Raw genomic sequence first — 19,523 nt, forward strand, 5'->3', positions numbered from 1 at the left:
GGAACGTACCACATCCTACTTGATGGAGGAGGACTCAAGGGAAAAAGGGATGGCAAGGACTGTATTTTCAACTGTTGTGACTGGAAGGAAACCTCGTTCTCTTCTCCCTGCCTTTCAGTCTCTTGAATTTAAGCTTATTCAAGGGAACTGAGTTAAAAACTCTATTTTTTCAATTGTTAAAAGCAGAAGTTGAGTCAGAATCACACTGGTCTTGATTGTCTTAATGTTCATTGTCTTAATGTTCATAAAAGTATGTAAAGCCCCAGCTTTTAAAAAATAAATTCATCTGAAAACCCAAGGGTTGTGTTTTAATTATGATCTGAAGAAACACATTCTCAATGTGACATTTTTTCAGACTAATTTGTACACATTTTTAGGGGTTTATCAACACTTTTGTAATTGAATGTGTCTATGAATATATAAACATTTGGTTATGAGGGAGCTGTTTGCCAGAACAAGGGGAAGAATAGGTATTTCCCATTCTAGTCACAGGAAGAGAATTGATAAAAATATGTCTGTAGTTGGACTCTTCTGGTGTCAAATAAGTTGAATGTAGCAGAAGTTGTGGTTTCTGAAGTAGTTTCTGAAGTAGTTTGGTTTGTTACTGGGAGGAAGAAGCTGAGCTTGGTTGGCTCTTCGATCTGAACTAATGAGTGCTGTACCTTCATAAAAAGTTGTATTACCTTGAAATCTTTAGCAAATAAATACACAGAATTGTTAGTCTGAATTTGCTTTCTTTTTAGAGCGGCCGTTAAGATTGCTGAGCTGTGTGGCCTAACATGACTTAACTCACTTTCTCCAGGTGCCCTTCTATCCAAGGGCTGGTTATCACCAAGCTCTGGAGGCCAGTTCTCTGGTGGTAGCACCATGGTGCCTCTTGCAGAGGTCATTGAGTACAGCTGTGTACTGTAGTATTCAAGTAATAATGAACTGGAAACTGGGCAGCTTTCTGGTAATGCTGTCTGAATGACTGGAGCATGACTGAAAAGCAGACATGAGCATGGTTGATGGTAGAAAGGAGGAGGAAATCTGTTGGATAAATTAGCCGGTGATTCAGGGCTAGAATTACACTGGAGTCATCACTGCTAGATGGGAAGTTGCCATAGCAACAAAAAATGCTTTCTTTCAACATTTCTAATTAGAAGAAATGTTACCCATCCTCTTAAATAACCGCTTTTGGCTAATTTTAGAATTTATCTGCAATTTAGAGTACTTGCTTCCCTGAGGTGTGTGTTACCTTAGGACACTGTAGTGTGTGCATGTGAGCACTTGTTAATTCGAAATTGAGGATTTGTTTGGGAGTAGAGGAAACAGGAAAGCAGCTTTTCCTGTTCCAAGTAATGAACAAAAAGCAGGTGGCAGAGGAAGATAGTTCAGAAAACCACCATTAGGCTCAAGCACAATATTGAAAGTATAGAATCACGTGCAGCAATAGTGTTTATAATGCATCTTAATTAGCTTTTATTGTTTCATACATGGTGATTGCTTCCTAATTTTTAGTGCTGTTTTTCTTTCTGCTTTGGTCTATTCATAATTTCATTTGGAATGCTTTTTTTTTAAAAACTTTAATGGATAGATTTTTTTCCTTGCAGATCACTTATATTTCAGCAAAAATATTTTTAAGCATTTAGTGTTAGGGATGAAAAAGTGAAATAGCCTGGAAAATGCAATGTAACAGGTAGTACAGGCTTTTAACTTGCTTATGCATACCATTTTTACTGAAATAAGTTCTAGAGTATTGTTGGTAACTTAAAACTTCTGGTGTTCAATGTATTGTCTCCCCTTACTTGTTCTGTAAGGCTGTAAGGGTTTTTGCTGTCATATTAAATTTGCAAAATCGTCATCTTAAATGTGTTCAATGAAAACTAAATGTTGCTTTCAGTCACATCTTTGATATATCAGAGTAATGTGTGTATAATATAACAATTGTTAATCTATTCTTGAAAAATATGTATTTCTGTCCCAGTTATACTACTAGAACAAAATTTGAAAAAAAATTACTGTCTTAGAGACTCTAAAGGTAGATAAATTTATGTATGGTAACATTTCCATGTGTGCTGAATGTTTACGCTCCCAGACCATATGGAAATTGCTGATGAATAAGCTCTTCTGGAAATCCTTTTTAGAACATGAAAAAAAAGTGGTTTCTGTTGTTTTAGCCATATCCCTATGAAAATGCTATTGATGTTATTTCATGCAGGAATGAAACACTGCTTTCATATTTACTATGCTTAACAAAACTCTAATTAAATCCATTCGATCTGCCAAAGTAGCAGCATTACAACTTGATTTCCATCCTGAATCCCATTCCGATCTGATTTTTTTTTAAATTATTTCTTATCACGTGGGCACTTCCAGGAAAGAAGAATATGGTCTTGTCTGTAAGAGAAAAATGCCAAGGTATATTTTCAGATGTGTGTGCATCAGTGTAAAATAGTCTGCAAATTTGAAAGGCTTCTACAGCAAATTAAGGACCTGTACAATTAATTACAATACTTGCAGTAAGATTTCCTGCTCAGCTGTTTCTATATTCTTAGTGTAGATCACTTCTAGATGTTTTATCATTCTTATAATGAATGTCATCAAATTATTCCTATGTAAAAAGTTAACTATTACCTACTTTAAACCTGCTTTTCCTACTTCAAAAAAAGGAATGAGAAAGGCAGCATCACAAGTTCTGACAGGCTTTTGTTAATGATGCATTTTATTCAGCCTGAGAGAGAGAGAGCACTGTCAAGTGTAGTCTGGGAAATAACAGTAAACTGGAAAACTATAGGTGGGAACCATTTTTCTGGTTTTATGTTATTTACTTCATACACAGATACAGTGACAATCTGATAAGGATTATTACAGTAAAAGCAAGTTGCTCTGAGTAGGCATAAACTGCTACAAATCTTCACGTATGTTTTAGAAGCTGCTGAACCTACTACAGTAATAAGACTCCCTGCTTTATATCAAAGCCTGAAAGTCCTAAGCCAAGCTTAGGACTCTAACAATGAGGCACAGTACAGATAGGCAGTGAAAGGTTCACCTGCTCTAAATAGACAAGGTCCTGTGATCCCTTTGAAGCTGAAGTTAGACAGCCAAATACCTTAGAGACCTGGACTTCTCAGGGAAAAGGTGAGAGTAGCTGAGGAACTACACTATTTGAAAATTTATTTTCAGTTGGCTAATAACTTCAAAAAATGGGCTAGTGCACGTAACAAGGTGATCTGTTCCCATCTATATGAGGGCTACAGTACAGAAATGAACACTGGAAAGAGGAAACAGAATAGTAGACAGCTATACATTCAGAGAATGATGACTAGAGCAATTTGATTAAAAGCTTATTTTGCTTAATTTATTTTTGTAATAAAAATAGATTTTTGGAAGAGTTTCTCTCTAAGTTCAGCTGCAATTAACTGCTTTCATTTCTTTTTAAACAGGTGTCAAACAAAAAATCAAACAGCACTCCTCCCCCAGCACAACTATCTAAAATCAAAGTACCAGCACCACAGACAGTACTGAAGAAGGAAAAACGGCAGAGTTCTTCCAGGTTTAATGTTAGCAATAACAGAGAGCTTCAAAAACTGCCAGCTTTAAAAGGTATGTCTTTCTAAATTAGAATGACTCTTGTAGGGGATCTTGGCCATGAGACAGAAGCATCTCATTTATCATACTTCTTATATCTGGACAGCATATGTTATATATCAAGTATACACATGTGTGAACTTGGACATAATTGCATGCTTAAACACACTATTGTTTGTTTAGTTTTTTCTTTCATTCCTTATATGAGGACTTCCAGTGTGTTGTATAGGAAATATCTAAGTTTCTTCAACTCAGAAATGTCTATGTGAATGTATATTCACTCATCTCACATAAAAGCTGAATATTTGGGCTCTTTATGCAAGGTATCAGTCATCTGTCCTCAGTGCAGCATGTTCAAACCCTGCTTTGTGTACTAAAATATCTCTTGGCGTTATGAGACCTGGTCTATCGCTACTTATTGCTCTGGTTTTCCTGAGCATGAGTCAAGCATAGTGGCATCTTTTTAGTGAATATGATTTTATTCCTTTGTCAATTGTAAAGCTATGTGGTCTTTGTAGAATTATGTTTATTGCCATCTGTGATAAAAAGATGATGACGATGCATCTTCTCTTACTAATATGACTTTTAGTGTTTTTATTTTAGCTGCTGCTTATTGTGTAGATACATGTTTGCGTAGTGTGCTTATGGTAGCTTGTAGTAGTGTTAGGGAAGAATTTTCCAGGTGTGGTCAGATGTACTGATCTATTGCTTATGAGCAACTGATTTGCTCTGAAGGTTTATTTAAAAAAAAAAAAAGGCTGTTTTGAAGTGCAATGCATACTGCTTTCCAGTGTTCAAAGTTGGCAATGAAAAAAGCCTAATAGATTGCTGAAATGTTAAGTAATACTGTTGTAGGCAATGTGAAAATGTGAAGGAATAAGACTTTTTTTCCTCCAGTCATTGTTTTCTTGATATAATGTGTTAGAGTTTCTTGAAAATAAGAAACCTGGCTTAGCCCATGTGAATTCTACTGCTTTTCATACAAGCAGACTGCAACATTCTTCTCTTCACACAGATACTGTTTTTACAAAAAGAATATGAAATATTGTCCATCATGTAACTATAGCAGCCTATATACAAGATGCTGCTTAAAATTTTTCAAGAATTTAACTGCTGTTTATTTAATTAGTGAATTTCAATCTATTTTATTAAATTTGTAAATAAGAATATTTAGCAGATTATAAATAATATGTCCAATCTTTTAAACTGACGTTGTGAGTTCATGCACAAGCTGTCATGTCCAGGGTGTGACATAAGCAAAAGAAACTGACTACTGAAAGTAGTGATTTTTATAAAAATTAATGCATACAGCCTCATTGACTGGCATAACCTTTTGTTTTGTAATCCATCTTACAGCGGATGGGGTGAAGTTTTAGATCTGTTTCCAACTTGGCTCTGTTGCAGTTTAGTCAGCCAGTGAAGGGCAGGAAAGTGCCTGCTTGGACTTAGGGAGGAGGGGAAAGTAAGTCTTAAAAACTGTATAAGATGTGTTCTGAGAGTGCTCTAGCATTTTTGACACGATGTACCTAGATGTGAATAAATGGTAAAAGTATTGTTGTGCATATGCATTATATTTGCCTTTCAGTCTGCAGTCACTCCCCTTGCTCTCCAGTGAAATGAAAGAAAAGATCTTGAGCTTATCTCTGGTGGATGTCTGATGCTGTATGTGTGTCCCCAGGCTGTTGAGGGTCAAACTTTGTTATGAAACTCTGGTGCAATTGCTGATCTAGTGATGGGTAGTAATTATTACCTTTACTAATAAAGCTATGTCTAGCCTCATGGATCACAGCAGTTGTCTGTGTACTTGCCATACTCACAGCACGTGCTCACTGCACATGCTCACTCATGACTTAATTCCCACTTACTAGGGTTGCTGAGAATGCTGTTGGCCAGTCACCCTGTTCTCCTAATGGGTACATAGGTATGTGACTTAATGCCCATTCAGCGGATTGAGTGAAGCTGGGAAGCTTTCTTTTTGGACAGCTGTGTCTTGTTTAATGACTGTGTCTGGACAGGAGTTAAAGTGGACTGGAAAGTGGTCTGGCAGGCTGTAATTTAAAGGACTGAGATGATTAAGGTAGGTTTGATTTTTATGAAGCCCTGGGAAGAATGTAGTGTTCCTTCAGGTTAGCTGTGTTAAACCAGCTTCCAGTTCTCACACTCCAGTTACTTGTAACAGGTGGCTGTATTTCTGTGGCTACAGTACCTGGGAAACCTTTCTTCTATCTGTAGTAGACAAAGAGATTTGTATTTTCTTCATAAATGTTGGGTTGACTACTGTGTGGTGTGATGAACTTTACATGAGATTGTATTTTAAACACTGCATATAGAATGGGGTTGTCTTCAAATACTTGAAGGTTGCATTAGATCTGTGAAAGCTTGTAACTGGTAAGCTCTAAATGGCCTGTGGTATTGCTCAGATAACCACCTTGCTTCTGTGCCGTAGGGCTGGAGTTGAGGTCAGCAGATCACTTGAAATAGTGGGAAGGGAAAGGAGGAGCTGCCAAATGGGGTTTCCATCAATGTTTCTTATTCAGGAAATACTTTGCCTTTTAATCTGAAATAGTCTCAGTTTTCGGTTGTCAGGCATACTGCAAACTTTCTTTTGTGCGTTGCACGAAAGTGCTGATGATAGGCTTCTGAAAATACCAGCCTATTTGCCCTGGTGACTAGTATTAGTGTGGTATGATTTATATTCATTGGAGCAGCTTATGATTAACATTGTACACCCTCAGTTTATTCAGGAAATGGAGGAACAGGATAGCTCAGATAGTGCAAAAAGAAAAGGAAATAAATTATGAAGTGAGAGGCTCTAAGAATAGAGGTGAACATAGAAAAGAGAAGTTTCTAATGCAATTGGTTTGTGGAGCATCAAGATCCAAATATTAGCAAAGCTGCAAGCTGGTGAAGCTCCCTGCAGCACAGTACAATGTAACCTGGTTTAGTTTGTGTAGAATAGGTAGCTTATCTGACCCCAGATAACCCAAAAGTATCTCTGGAGAAGTGCTTTCAGAACTGTGTCAAACATCTTGAAAAGATCTTACCTATTTTCGCCAAAAAATAAAAATTCTGTGCCAACAAACTTACATTATGTTAATTTCTGCTTATCCGGTGGTTCTTAGCTAACATTTGTAGTACAGGTACTTCAGTTACAGAAAGTTTATTTTTGTTTTCAGTTGTTCATTGGGAAAAAATGACTTAGTGGCCTTGAAGGTGTTTATTTTATTATGACTTGAAAACTTCCAGATTAATGCTTTGGTTTTATCAAATGTAAATGGCAAAGGGTGTTTCAGCCTTCAGAAACTTACCAGTTTCTTCATTTTTGCTTTCTTAAGAAAGGAGTTTGTAACTTGATATCTTGAAATTGTTACAAATTTAGGGATGTATTTAATGAGATAAACAGCATAAGTTTTCAGTATGAATATTTAATAAATATATTTTCAAAGTACCATATCCGAGCTTGTGTGTACCTGACCACTGACACAATGAAGTAGTTGGTTTTCTTTGTAACTGCCCACTTCAACTTTTATGCAAGAAGCCTGAATTCATTGTTACATTATGGATAATTTTTTCATGGCTAATTAGCAAATAATTCCACAGCATCTGTGATATAGTTTGTGCTGGCATTTATTACTGGTGATGTTGATGGGTCATCCTCACTTTAATTCTTGATCTAGGTTACATCTATGAACTTCTGACACCCAAATACATTATCTACTGGAAAAACTCTAGAGCTTGAATGTGTGATATATATGTGCTACTCATCTAGCTGTGCTTGTTCAGTTTTGTGAAGAAACTTTTGAGAGTGTCTTGATATGTTATGAATTGCATGCTTGTTGCTTGTGTGATTGATGGCTGCAATAATACATCAACTCTCATGGAGTTAGTATCCAAAGACCGTGATACACATCAAGTCTCTAAAATTTTTAAAAAAAGGCCTGGGTTTAATGCTGAGGGAAAGGAAGGATATATTTTTTCTTCTTTTTTTTTTTTTAATGAAATAACTGCATTTACTTCCAGATCTAGCTACCTTTTTTTTTTTTCTCAAGTTATTAAGAAAATTTTAGAATCATAGAATTGTTTTGCTTGGAAAAAGCATTGAATATCATCAAGTCCAACCGTTAACCTAGCACTGCCAAGTCCAACCACTAAGCCATGTCCCTAAGCACCGCATCTGCACATCTTTTAAATACCTCCAGGGATGGTGACTCAACCACTTCCCTGGGCAGCCTGTTCCAAAGCTTGACAATCCTTTTGGTGAAGAAATGTTTCCTAACAACTAATCTAAACCTCCCCTGGCACAACTTGAGGCCCTTTGCTCTTGTCTTATCGCTTGTTATTTGGGAGAAGAGACTGACCCCCCCCACCTGGCTACAACCTCCTTCCAGGTAATTGTAGAGAGTGATCAGGTCTCCCCTCAGCCTCCTTTTCTCCAGGCTGAACAACCCTAGTTCCTTCAGCCGCTCCTCATACAACCTGTTCTCTAGACTCTTCACCAGCTTCGTTGCTCTTCTCTGGACACGCTCGAGCACCTCAATGTCTTTCTTGTAGTGAGGGGCCCAAAACTGAACACAGTATTCAAGGTGTGACCTCACCAGTGCCAGGTACAGGGGAACAACCACTGCCATAGTCCTGCTGGCCACACTATTCCTGATACAAGCCAGTATGCTGTTGGCCTTCTTGGCCACCTGGTCACACTGCTGGCTCATATTCATCTGGCTGTCGACCAATACCCCTAGGTCCTTTACTGCTGTGCAGCAACAAACACTTGTAAATTCTGTAGGCTTAGTTTACTATCTAAACCATTAGGAAATCAGACTTAATGTTTTCTGCAAACTTTTTTCTTTGTAATTTAAAAAAAAAACAAACCTGTTTTTCCTCTCTGGTTTTACTGAGAATATAGTTGTCTCTTACCAAATTGGCATCTGCAGGACTGCGATTGCTGCTCTGATGGATTCACTGTGTAATGAACCAAGATCAAAAAGGAATGAAAAAATAGAACAGCCAAGCAGTGTGGCATTTCATAACTGGTTGACTGGCAACCTAAATGTTAATGTGTTTCACTTCTATTAAGGACTATTAAGACAGAAAAGTAAAATTTAAGTTTAATGATTCAAAAATATACATGTTATTAAAAATGAGAATTTATATTCATAAGAATTTTATCATTTTAGTAATACTTTCATTAAAGGCTGACAGTTTGTTTCCCCCCATGGTACAAACTCACTAATTATGTATTTCTAAGATGCTCCCTTGCCCATTATGTACACTTCGTTTATACGCTACAAGGGATTTTTAACAGTACAAACAGGTGTGGGTACTTGTATTTGTACATGTTATTTTGCAAGGATGTGCTGATTTTAGTAAACTGTGTAAACGTGCAGTGTTTAGAGGTAACTTGTACAAAGTGGTGAGATTTTTAAGGATGTGGTTTGAATCCCCACAGTACGTAAGAAAATGTTGCAATGAGAATTCTTAAATACGATATTAAGATGCCCTGACTGGGATAAAAATTTTCATACGCTGTCAAATACAATTGTGTCACAAATCTAACTTTAACCTGCAAGTAATATTCATTAAAAGATAATGTTCTCTCAGTCCTAGAATAACAAATTTGAAAAAATAAAAAGTCAGTGCTCCTTAATATTCTGAAGTGTAAAATTTCCCAATGAACATGTGTTAGTCATACATATGTAAATTTGGGCATGATTCAAAAATAGGCTTTTTTGTAGCATTTCTGTATATGTTCTTTAAAGCTGGATAGAAATCCTTTTATAGCCTTATAGAGGACTCTGGTGATGCCAGTGACATGGTTTTCTTCATGGATTTGGGGTTGGTTTTGTTTTATGTAATCTTAATGATGGCGATTGCAATTCAGCTTTTATTTTCAAATACAGTTTGTAATTTATTTACAGAATTACTGTTTGCTTCTTGGAGTTGGATTTTTGATCTCAAGTGTGGATACAATATTCTTATAAAGGTATATAGTGAGGTAGGAAGAAATGAGCTACATTGACAGATGTGGGCATCTATAGTAACTTTCAGTGCCGAGAAGTACAGAATATGGAATACTGTGCTGTTTTCTTAATGTAAAATAACTGCATATGATATGATTAAACAGATTCTGCTGTTCCGTTGTTGAAGATCTTGCCGTGCATGTTGATCACCCTGGTTTTGATCTTCTGGTGAAGATGTCTGTTTCTGACTTAATACTTTCAATGTTGAAATCATGCTATCAGTCATAACTATTTAAAAAAAATAGAGGGGGGGGGAGAATGAATGTGACAGGTCATAAGGGTGCCATTTTTCTGAGCTCATTTCATGCAAAGTACGTCGTTTTTCTTTTTTTCAAAGCAGAGACTTTAGAGCTGTGCCAAATTCTGAGTCTGCTCTGTGCAAGAGACTGTTGGGGTGGTGTCTCAACTTGTCTGTCTGTGATACAGGACTCTGATAGGGAGACAAGCGTTATTAAAGCTTTCCTAATGTTTTTAAGTCATAAATGGCTGTCTAGGAGATAGGTCTGTTTTCATAGTCTGTACAATATTAAAGTATGATGAATCAAGATTGCAGAAGAGGTGATTCCAGTTTAAGGTTCAAATACTTAAAAAACCAATTGGACCAAATTTTCATTGATAAAACTGTTGTAACCGTGAGGAAGGAGGAACAAGTGAGAATTTCTCAAGAGGAGAGAAATGGAAGGTGGTTGTGTGTTTCTCTGAAGTGTAGAGTACAGATAAGTAAGCAAAACTGATAGTAATTAAAACCCAAATAAAGTATTGTTCTCTCTGCTGCAGAGAAATTCAACTATATATGTTAGTAACTTCCAAAAACTCCTATCAGGGTAAGTTCAAACTCAAGCAGAGTGTGTTACCTGTTCATTTAAAACTATGTCTGTTTTTGTGGTACAAAGGAGACTGACTGGATATATGCAATATAGTTGAATTTATGGGAATTGTAGTGATAATGGACTACTTTGGAGTTTTGAGGAGCACTTTTCTTACAAGCTGTTGAGATTGGAGATCTTAATGTTTAATGTCACTTTCATTGCAGAAACCTACTCCTGCCAGTTGTAAATTAGGTGGAGAACAAAGGTGTGGTACTTCAGCCATTCCAGTGTAATCATGCTTCTTGTGTACGTGCATGGCAGTTAAGGAATTTTGTCCAGCTGCAAGGTAGTAGCATTGCTGTTTAGCTAAAAGTATTTTATGCAGAGAAAGATGGTAGGTTAAACAAGATAATACTACCAGAAAGGATAATTTGCCCTAAGATGTAATACATTTAAAAGGCAAAATACTGAGGCAAAACAAACTAATTCTCATGCAAAACATCGATGAATACAGTTTTGTGAAACAGATTATGTTCTTCTCCCTTGTACACAAACCACATTGGACTAACTCAGTATGCTAAGTGCTATCCTTCTGGTCCTGGCTGCGTTCATGCTTTTGTAGGTTTTTTTGGCAGCCCAATATTGTATTGAACTTGTCAAAACAAAGGTTGTGAAGGAAAATACTGCAGAAGCTCGCTCTTGCCTACATCACTACGGCTAGGTGTCAGTGAGTGTATCTGTTGTATCATGTGAAAGAATGGTGGAGACTTTCTTTGACGTGTTAATTCAGTAACTTTGTCTTTGATCTTTAAAACATTATCATAGAGTTGCATAAACAGACTTTCCTGTATTTTCTTTTAAATGTTTAGAAGAGTTATTAAAATATGTGCGTAGTAAGCATATAAATTTCTTAAAGCAAAAACTGGCAATTGTTTGGTGTTTACACAGGAAAATGTGACCTATCAAATGAGTAAATATTTTAATATTTTATGATTATCAAATCATTAATATTAAAGTTTTAGCAATTATCCAGCCTGAATTACTTCTTAACATGTTAAAGATTAAGAAACATCGTAGTGAGTGAATAACTACTAAGTAAAAGTTATAGAGGAAAATACTTCACTTGAGTGTGTGAATTTTTTCTTTAGCTAGCTTTACATGAAATCATAGGCTTAGATTAATAAGCCATTTTTCATTTCAACTGCCCTATCAAACACCTACTCATTAGTCAGCAGCTGAAAGTGTTAGAAGAATGCTCTACATCTGTCACTGGCAGCATTTCCTACCAAACTTGTTTCCACCGAAGCTTGGATAAAATCCATAAAAATAGGATTTAAAATGTGATATTGTCACACTTTCTAGATTCTGACCTGTCTCTTCAATGTTTGTCTTTTTATTATGCCCTTATTTACAAATAGAACATTTTGTTCCATTGTACAGGTCCATTATAATCAGAACTAAACATTTTTGCTGCTGTACTAAACTTCTCTCTTCATAAGACTTCTACTGATCAAACATTGAATGCAATATTTAGACATGTAAACCTAAGTCAGTGTTTTCTGGATAACTAGCATGCCCTCAAGTTTTTACTCTTAAATGTAATTTTTTAGGATTCGTTTCTTGAAAATGACATGTGTGACCTATGTAATAAGGCCACAGACAAGAGTGAGTTTGGTGGTGTACGTGTTAGCTTTTATACTGGGCTTGGTTGAAATAGTGTGCCGATACTTGAAACAAGCTTCTGCAGTCTGCTCTGGGAAATATGGTTTTGTACCAATACTATTCTTAAAATATATTTTTTCTAAGGTAACTAAAGATTTTTTTGGTGGTGTACAGCTTTCTGAATTCAGCAAAGAGTGACTGATTTCTCCCTCTACCCCCCACTTACAAAACCTTTTGAATATACAGTATTGGCTGAAGGAAAACTTGGCTCTGACTCTGTGTGTGCTACAGTGACCACGCAAATATTAGGAAATCCAGATAGAGGCAAATCCAGAGGCAGATGTTTGCCAATTCCACTTTTAATCAGTTTTTCCTGTACTAGAAGCAGTAAATATTACCAGTTTCTCAACGTGGAAGGTAGAATACTATCTTTTGCCATGCTTCAGCCTTCAGAATTCTTTAAGGAAGCCAAATGATAGTCCATATCTGTTTCATTTATACAGGTAAGGATTTTTTTCTTATCTGTATTTCTCTTGATAGCTAGATACTAACATCGTGTTCACTGCCTCTGTTTCCTTGAAGAATTTCATCTTGCCTCCTCTTTTGGAATTAAGTCAGAACCTGTAGGAGAAGCCCAGTATCCTTCCTATTGCTGCAATTTCTCCTCTAGAATGTATAGTATCCAGTGCCTTTTCTCCCCTAAAACAAAGTTGTTGTCCTTGAGTAAGTCACTGTACAGGGTTGTGAAGAGACCCTTATTTTCTATAGCCTGACATTATTCGTGAGAATGGTAAGTTTTGCTTAGGCTATAGTGGGAGAGGAAAAAAAGTAAATTACGTTCGTCCTACCAGTAAAAGCGAGTTGTGTTTATTCCTGTCCCTGTTTTGGGTGGCTGTCTGGTGAACCAGATAATGGAACCAACATGGCTCAAACTCACCCTTTTCCTTCTCGTTTTAACTCTGCTCTGTTTCCTAATCTGGTTCAACCATGCAGCGGTACAAGCCCTTGCACAACGATCTCAGACGATTGCACACGTGTGCCTCAGAAGAGGCGGGATTGCAGTGGTAGCTCGTATAGACGTAGCTCAGCTTAGGCTGCCATGGAACATGGTCTAAGTTAACAGAAAACCAACCTGACAATAAAGTGGCTTTCTGTTGGATTGGTAGGCTAAACCAACTCATCTGTGGGTCTGATGACCGCTGAAGCAGATGAGAGCAAAATAAAGCAGAGGGGTGTGCAGGAAGGGGACTGAAGCAATCTGCAACTAGGCTGGCTTAGGTTGCTGAGGAATAGAAACTTCAGCAGTTGTAGAATTACGGCTTTAGTTACCTTTAGTTCAGATTAAATAGCCCCCCTCCTACCCCAATCCAAAAATGAAAATTTCTCATACAGTCTGAGAGGTAACCAACTCTGTCCAAGGTGTTCTCATGTAAATAGAGGATCATCCAATTTTAATTCTCTTATGTTGTTGATCCTGTCACTGTCAGTTGGAATAGCAGCTAGTTCAGAATGGAAATAAAGGCAACTTTTGGGCAGGTGAATCTGTTGTTGGCGGGCGGGAGGGATGGTGATGGCAGCAGTGGAGTTGATTGTTTTTTTTTAAATCACAACCCAAATGGAGTGTTTGTTTTGAAAGAAATACTACATGGCCTCCCAGTGTGAAGAGAATCCACCAGCTATAGTGCTGGATCCTAAATGTAACGCATTTAATCATATCCTGACAATTTTACAGGATTTTCCTTCATTCCCATCATCAGGAAGTTAGAAGTGATGAGCAGGGTTCAGAGGAAACCTGTAATAGCTCCAGTTTTGCTATACCGTCAATATGGGTTTTTTATTCACTTAATTCTAAAAATGGGTAGCCAAAGTTAATACAGGTTTTGATTCTCTTGCAACAAAGTGGCTTCATAAATTTGTTGAAGTAACCTCTTCCTCCTGCCATTGATATTCATTAGCAGCATTTCACTTGCCCTAATATTCTTTCCCTTCCCATTAGTAAGTCAATTCCTAACTTAATTTTCTTTGCATTTCTTTTCCCAAATGAAGTTGCTCAACATAATTCAACTTAAGTAAATATTTTCCTTTGGTGGCAAATCAAATATTTTAAGACTGAAACAAAGGGTGGGTATACAAACCTCCTGAACAGAATGTACCTCTCAATCTGTATGACTGGTGAGAAGATACCAGATTTTCTTAATGAGCAAAAGGTCTTATAAAGATTGAAGTTATTCAACTCCACTGATGTCCTGTCAGCAGCACACCAGAAATATACTGAATTATGGCTGTTTGAACTAGTTTCATGGCAGTTTACTGAGTACTGGCCTCAGATGTAACACAGTCCTGCAAAGAGGAAGGAACAGGACATGTGAATCTTGCAAGAGAAAGCCTACTTGAATGTGACTTAGTGCTCTGCCAGTACTACTGCTAGTGCTGCAAATGTCACATTTACTCATTTTAGTGAAGAAAAATGGAGGGAGGGTTTGACCATTACCTAAAACTTGCTAACAAACCTCCAACTATTCAAGCCATGCTTATGTATAAAATAGGAAATGGCACTGAAACTAAACACTCTCTTTTTGCTCTGTGGTGTTCCAGTACAGTAGTTAAGTTGTGTGCTGTTGTACCAGCAGTCTTCATATCCATTTTAATCTTTGCAGGGAGTTTCAGAGAAACAGAAGCAGCAGTTGACCATTAAAGCAAAGACATGAGGAGAGAGAGAGCAGCTGCCTCTTAAAGATGTGGTTACCAGATAAACTGGAATTTTAAACCTAATTTTTGCTGCTTCATACTGCAGCTTATCACTATAGAACAGTCTAATTGTATTTTAGATGGGGAAAAGAAACAGAATTTGCTTACAAAATTCTGCATATGAAAATACTGAAAAAAACCTGAGTTCTTCAAGTTTTCTCCTTTGTCCATCAAGATCTTGTAGAAAACTTTGTTTAAGGTCAGTTTTATTAAAGGCCTATCTCTATGGTAGCTTTTTCTTTTATAAGACTAAACTGCCACATATAAGGTATATCCAAGGGATATACAGATATAAAACCTGACATTTTCTAGAATACACCTCCTGTTTTTTTGCCTAGACTGGAAGGACAAATGATTTGAATCTCTGTAGTCTTAGGGAAAAGGTTTAAAAAGGCATCAGAAGTACAGGTAGTCTGTTTTGATGTTCTCAAAAGCAGGATCAACTACGTTAATATCATTCATTATGTTTGGCCATTTTTAAAAATGATTAGAGAGAAAGTTTACAGTCTCTGATTTTCTTTCACTATGCTTATTGCAAGATGATTTCATTTAATATCTAACCTAATCTTCCTTGGTGTAGGTGGAATTTACTGTCTGTAGTGAATGTGGAAAAACTAATTCCTTCCATCTCCGTAATTACTTTTTTAAATACTTGGTTATTCTCAATCTAGTCCTTCCTATAAAACCTCAACACCCCAAAACAAACAAAACAACGTACCACACAAACAACCCAATTAAAAAACCCCTAAAACATTCCATACCACAGCAAACAGAGCAGTTTTGGTTGTGTTTTTTTTTTTTTTTTAAACAAAGTAATATTTTCTGTATTGGTCATCTTTGGGCTTTCTTGTCATGTTTATATCCTTCTTTAACTGTGACATCCTAGAGGTATTACATCAAATCAGGCCTTGTCAGTGATCAGTAAATCCACTTGACTTCAGGTGTCTTATGGGTAATACTACTCTCTTTTTATATTCCAGTTAGTCTTTTCCGTTCATCCAATTAAATAATATTTAGTATAGCTCTAACTCACCTTTCACAGTGTATTGTAGTGTGATACAATTTTTCTAACCAGGTATACATATACCCTATCATTTGTTTTTGTTCCAAATTTTCATCAGGAAATTACCTAATTGAAAAGTCTCTCTTTTTTTTTTTTTAATATACTCCTTTTTTTGAGCAGGTATAAGTTAGGACAGCATCATAGATCAAGCAATCTAAGTATTTAAAGGTGACATAGTGGTGCAGATAGTATTTGGGGAGAAACATAGATTTGGAGATGGTGTAAGTGTAACATTACCTGTTTCTCTGAACATCACTTGCGGAGGTGCAGTACCTAGGAGACAAAATGGTCCTTCAAATAGCTCGTTGTAAAAATAAATGTGCAAGTCTGGTATGATGAAGAAAAGATTGCTTACAGCTTTGTTCCAAATACCTTAAGTAATTTAACTAGAAAGCTTAGACATTTTTATGCTGTGCTTTTTTTTTTTTTTTATTTCTGGGGTTATGCAGCAAAACTGTTTTCATATGCCTATATATTGGGTTTAGCGCTGCACTAAAAAGAGTTTTAGTGCTGCAAACTAAAAAGTTTTTAATAATTAAAAAAGTTACTTATTATTGAACTTTCTAGAAAGGAAAACCTGAGTTTTGCAATATCCAAGTTTAACAATATTAAGTTAAACTTAAGATAGGTCCATTTCTAGATTGAAAGAAATACTCAGATAAGCATGAAACATGAGGTTTTCATCTCCTGAATGTCATATGTATATGTTTTTATTTAACATCTGTATTAGCAACCAGTCATAAAACACTGGTTCCTGCTTCATGGGAATGCTTATGAGGCTTTGTATTTATAAATCACTAATAATAATGATAATAATTCAAGGACCTGTATCTTACTGTGAACTACCTTTTAATAGGCCTCTTGAAAGCTAAAGTTGTAGATGTTGCTCTTAATGCTGTGGTTAAGTTGAACTCCTGTTTGGTAATTCTTGGCAACCTTATTGAGGGAAAAATCTTATTGAAGGAAAAAGCTTTTTCAGGAAAGGGGCGGGGGGGGGAGAACGGGCGCTTTCTAGCAGGTGCGTACTGAGTATTATCTGTGGGGGAAATAACAGCAGCAATGAGGTCATCCTGCTTTAAAACTACGCACGCAAGCGGCCCGTCACCTCCGCGGACTGGGGGTTGCCAAGCCCGGCGGGGAGCTGCGGGGCGGCCCCGGGACCGCGCAGGGCGCAGTGACAGCCCCGCACCAGCCCCCGCTCATTCGCGGCCTCCTCGGTGTCATTTTAAGTTGCTGCCGTTAGCCAATGGGGCTCCTCCCGCCCGCTGACATCACTAACTAGCCAGTTCCCTCCAGCTGCAGAGCGCTTCAGTTTCTGTCTTTTTTTAAACTAAAATGGAGGCTGGTTTCTTGCCTTAAGGAATACATTGCCTTGCCTGCTGGAGCCTAGATGTTGACATGTAACAGAGCTGGCAGCAGGATGGTGGTTGACGCAGCCAATTCCAATGGGCCGTTCCAGCCCGTGGCTCTTTTGCATATTAGAGGTGAGTTATTGTGCGTGTGCGAGTGAATCGCGACCCTCTGACGAGCTAATAAATGGCTATTGTGGTGCTCAGATAAGGGGAGCAGCAAGGCCTTTGTAGCCCCGTCCTTTTCGGTTTGTTACAGCCGCGATAAAATCGGGGGAGATCGAAACCCGTCTGCTGTTATATGCGTTTGGGGAGGATTGAAGAATTCGTAGAGGCATTGCATACATAGTTAAAAGCAGGTTTTACTGCTTTCTGCCGTAACTCTCCCATCCCCCTTTCAAGCTGTGCTGATGTCAAAGGATGTGAAGTCACTACCCCAGAAAGGTACTGAGTGGGGGGAGGGAAGAGCCAAGTTATCGCTATACAGTTTCTATAGAATAAGGGCAAACGCTTGCCAAGGCTTCAAAGCCCTTTTTGTGTCAATCGCTCAGATCGAGCTCCTTTAAAACCCACTGCAGCTTGTAGAAGAATTGGGAGTGTTGTTGGAGAGGAAGGGGGGGAAGAGATGTGACATTTATTATGAAAATATCCTTTATGTATTCAGAAAGCATTTCCTAGAAAAGATGCGGTTCAGCTTTAACAAGCAAGCTCTTATGTGCCTATTGCTTTGTGCAGCTTTGAATGTGAAATTTCGTCACAGAATATGTTCTCTTGGGTTTATAAAATTAGTGCACTGCAAATCTACATTTTATATAATTCATTGAGAAAATAAGTGTTAGCATGACACTTTGTATAATAGTGTGCCTCTTGTATATTTGCAGTTAGTAAATTTTTGCATTGCTATATAGGGGTTTTTGTGGGTGGTTGTTTTTTTTTTTTTTAGCTGGCTCTTAATCTACCAAAGCTTTTTTTTTCTTTAATGTCTTCCTTAAGGTGGTTTTGGTTTAGAACTTTTTATGAAAGCAGAACATGTACTAGCTGGGATCCGCACACCTTGAACAGTGGCATTTATATGCAAGAAACAGCTGATACCGTTCTTCATTACCTTTGCTTCTCAGCCATTCACTGGCATAGCCTAGATGTTACTGAAAATAATATTTTTTCATTAATATTGCATACACTGAAAAAATTGCTTTGAAAGTTTAAAAAAAGCCAACTGTTCAGAAGCCTGCTCCTTTATAGCATGTATTAAGAAATCACGATTTCCCTTTACCTTTTAAAAAGACCCATATCCTTCTCTGAAGTGGGACTGGATGTATTCTAGAAGACTCTAATTTTGGTCTGTGAGTGGGGGGGAAATGTAATAAAATTCCCTTGGGTTAGAATAGGGACTGTGCTTGTTGTCAAGGGAATAGAAATGCAACTGCCTGACCTGGAGAGAGGCCTTCGCTTTTCACTGCACAAATCACCTTAATTCTCTGATAGATGCTGCCTTTTGGAAGGGGAGAAGCACCATCTTTTAAAGGTGCAAGTCAGGAAAACAAACCAAGGTTGGAATCAGAATGATGAAATGTTATAATGATGAATCTTAATAATCCTTTGTCTCAATATGATAACAAGGTTCTTGTTGGTTAATTTATCCTTGTTGTTGCTCCAGTCAAATACATAATTGTGGAAACAACAGATTTTAAGAAACTTCTGAAATTTACTTGCCTAAGACCTAAATTTTTGGTGCACTGGATAATACAGTAGTAAAGTAGAGGTTAAGGGTTTTGTGGCTTGCTTTGGTTTTTGTTTGTTTTTTTTTTTTTAATGGAAGATGAGAGTGGACTTTCTTGTAAGCAATTAAAGAATAACTGGGAGATTGTTTTGCATTTTTAAGGTGGTAGGAAATTAGATGGGTTTCTAGTATTATATAGCCCAGAGGAGTTTCTCGACACTGGGAGAGGAAAAGCATCTCTTCCATACATACGTGTAGACAGAAGTTGCTTTGGTTTTTTGTTTGTACCTCATCTTGCTAGTTGCTCTGATGTTATCAGTGCTGATCTGCCTCCAAAATGAAGCTTGTCAGAACAATATATACAAAATTAATAGCAGTAAAAATTAACTGGTAACTCTGAAGCCTAATGGTAAATGTTTACTGTTTGTCCCAATCCATGCTGCTCTTACAGTTGTCCTTTTGCATCATCTGTTGCAGTACAGGATTAAATTTCTGGTAGAAGTACTCCTCTTTGCAGCTGTAAGAGCTAAAGCTTCAATGTCAAAAGGGGGGGGAGGGGATGGACAAGCCACTCAGTTGTTTCTG

The 19,523-nt window shown here is 37.3% G+C and overlaps 1 protein-coding gene across 5 annotated transcripts in view; it reads left to right on the forward strand.

Annotated features, from left to right (window-relative positions):
• Nucleotides 1-19,523, forward strand: part of PPP2R5C (protein phosphatase 2 regulatory subunit B'gamma) — an 82,545-nt gene that overhangs the window by 12,949 nt on the left and 50,073 nt on the right. For 3 of the 5 annotated variants that reach the window (XR_008577250.1, XR_008577251.1, XM_054826284.1), the window contains exon 3: nt 3,426-3,585. Coding sequence is in view for 2 of the 5 variants with exons in the window: in XM_054826284.1 (XP_054682259.1) it covers nt 3,426-3,585 (160 nt within the window). In the remaining 3 variants the exon portion in view is untranslated. Of the gene's footprint in view, nt 1-3,425; nt 3,586-17,141; nt 17,354-19,523 lie in introns of those variants that run through there. The other 2 variants (XM_054826285.1, XR_008577252.1) reach the window with 2 other exon arrangements.

The sequence above is a fragment of the Grus americana genome, chromosome 5 (genome assembly GCF_028858705.1).
Source record: "Grus americana isolate bGruAme1 chromosome 5, bGruAme1.mat, whole genome shotgun sequence".
In the NCBI taxonomy this organism is placed as follows: Eukaryota; Metazoa; Chordata; class Aves; order Gruiformes; family Gruidae; genus Grus; species Grus americana.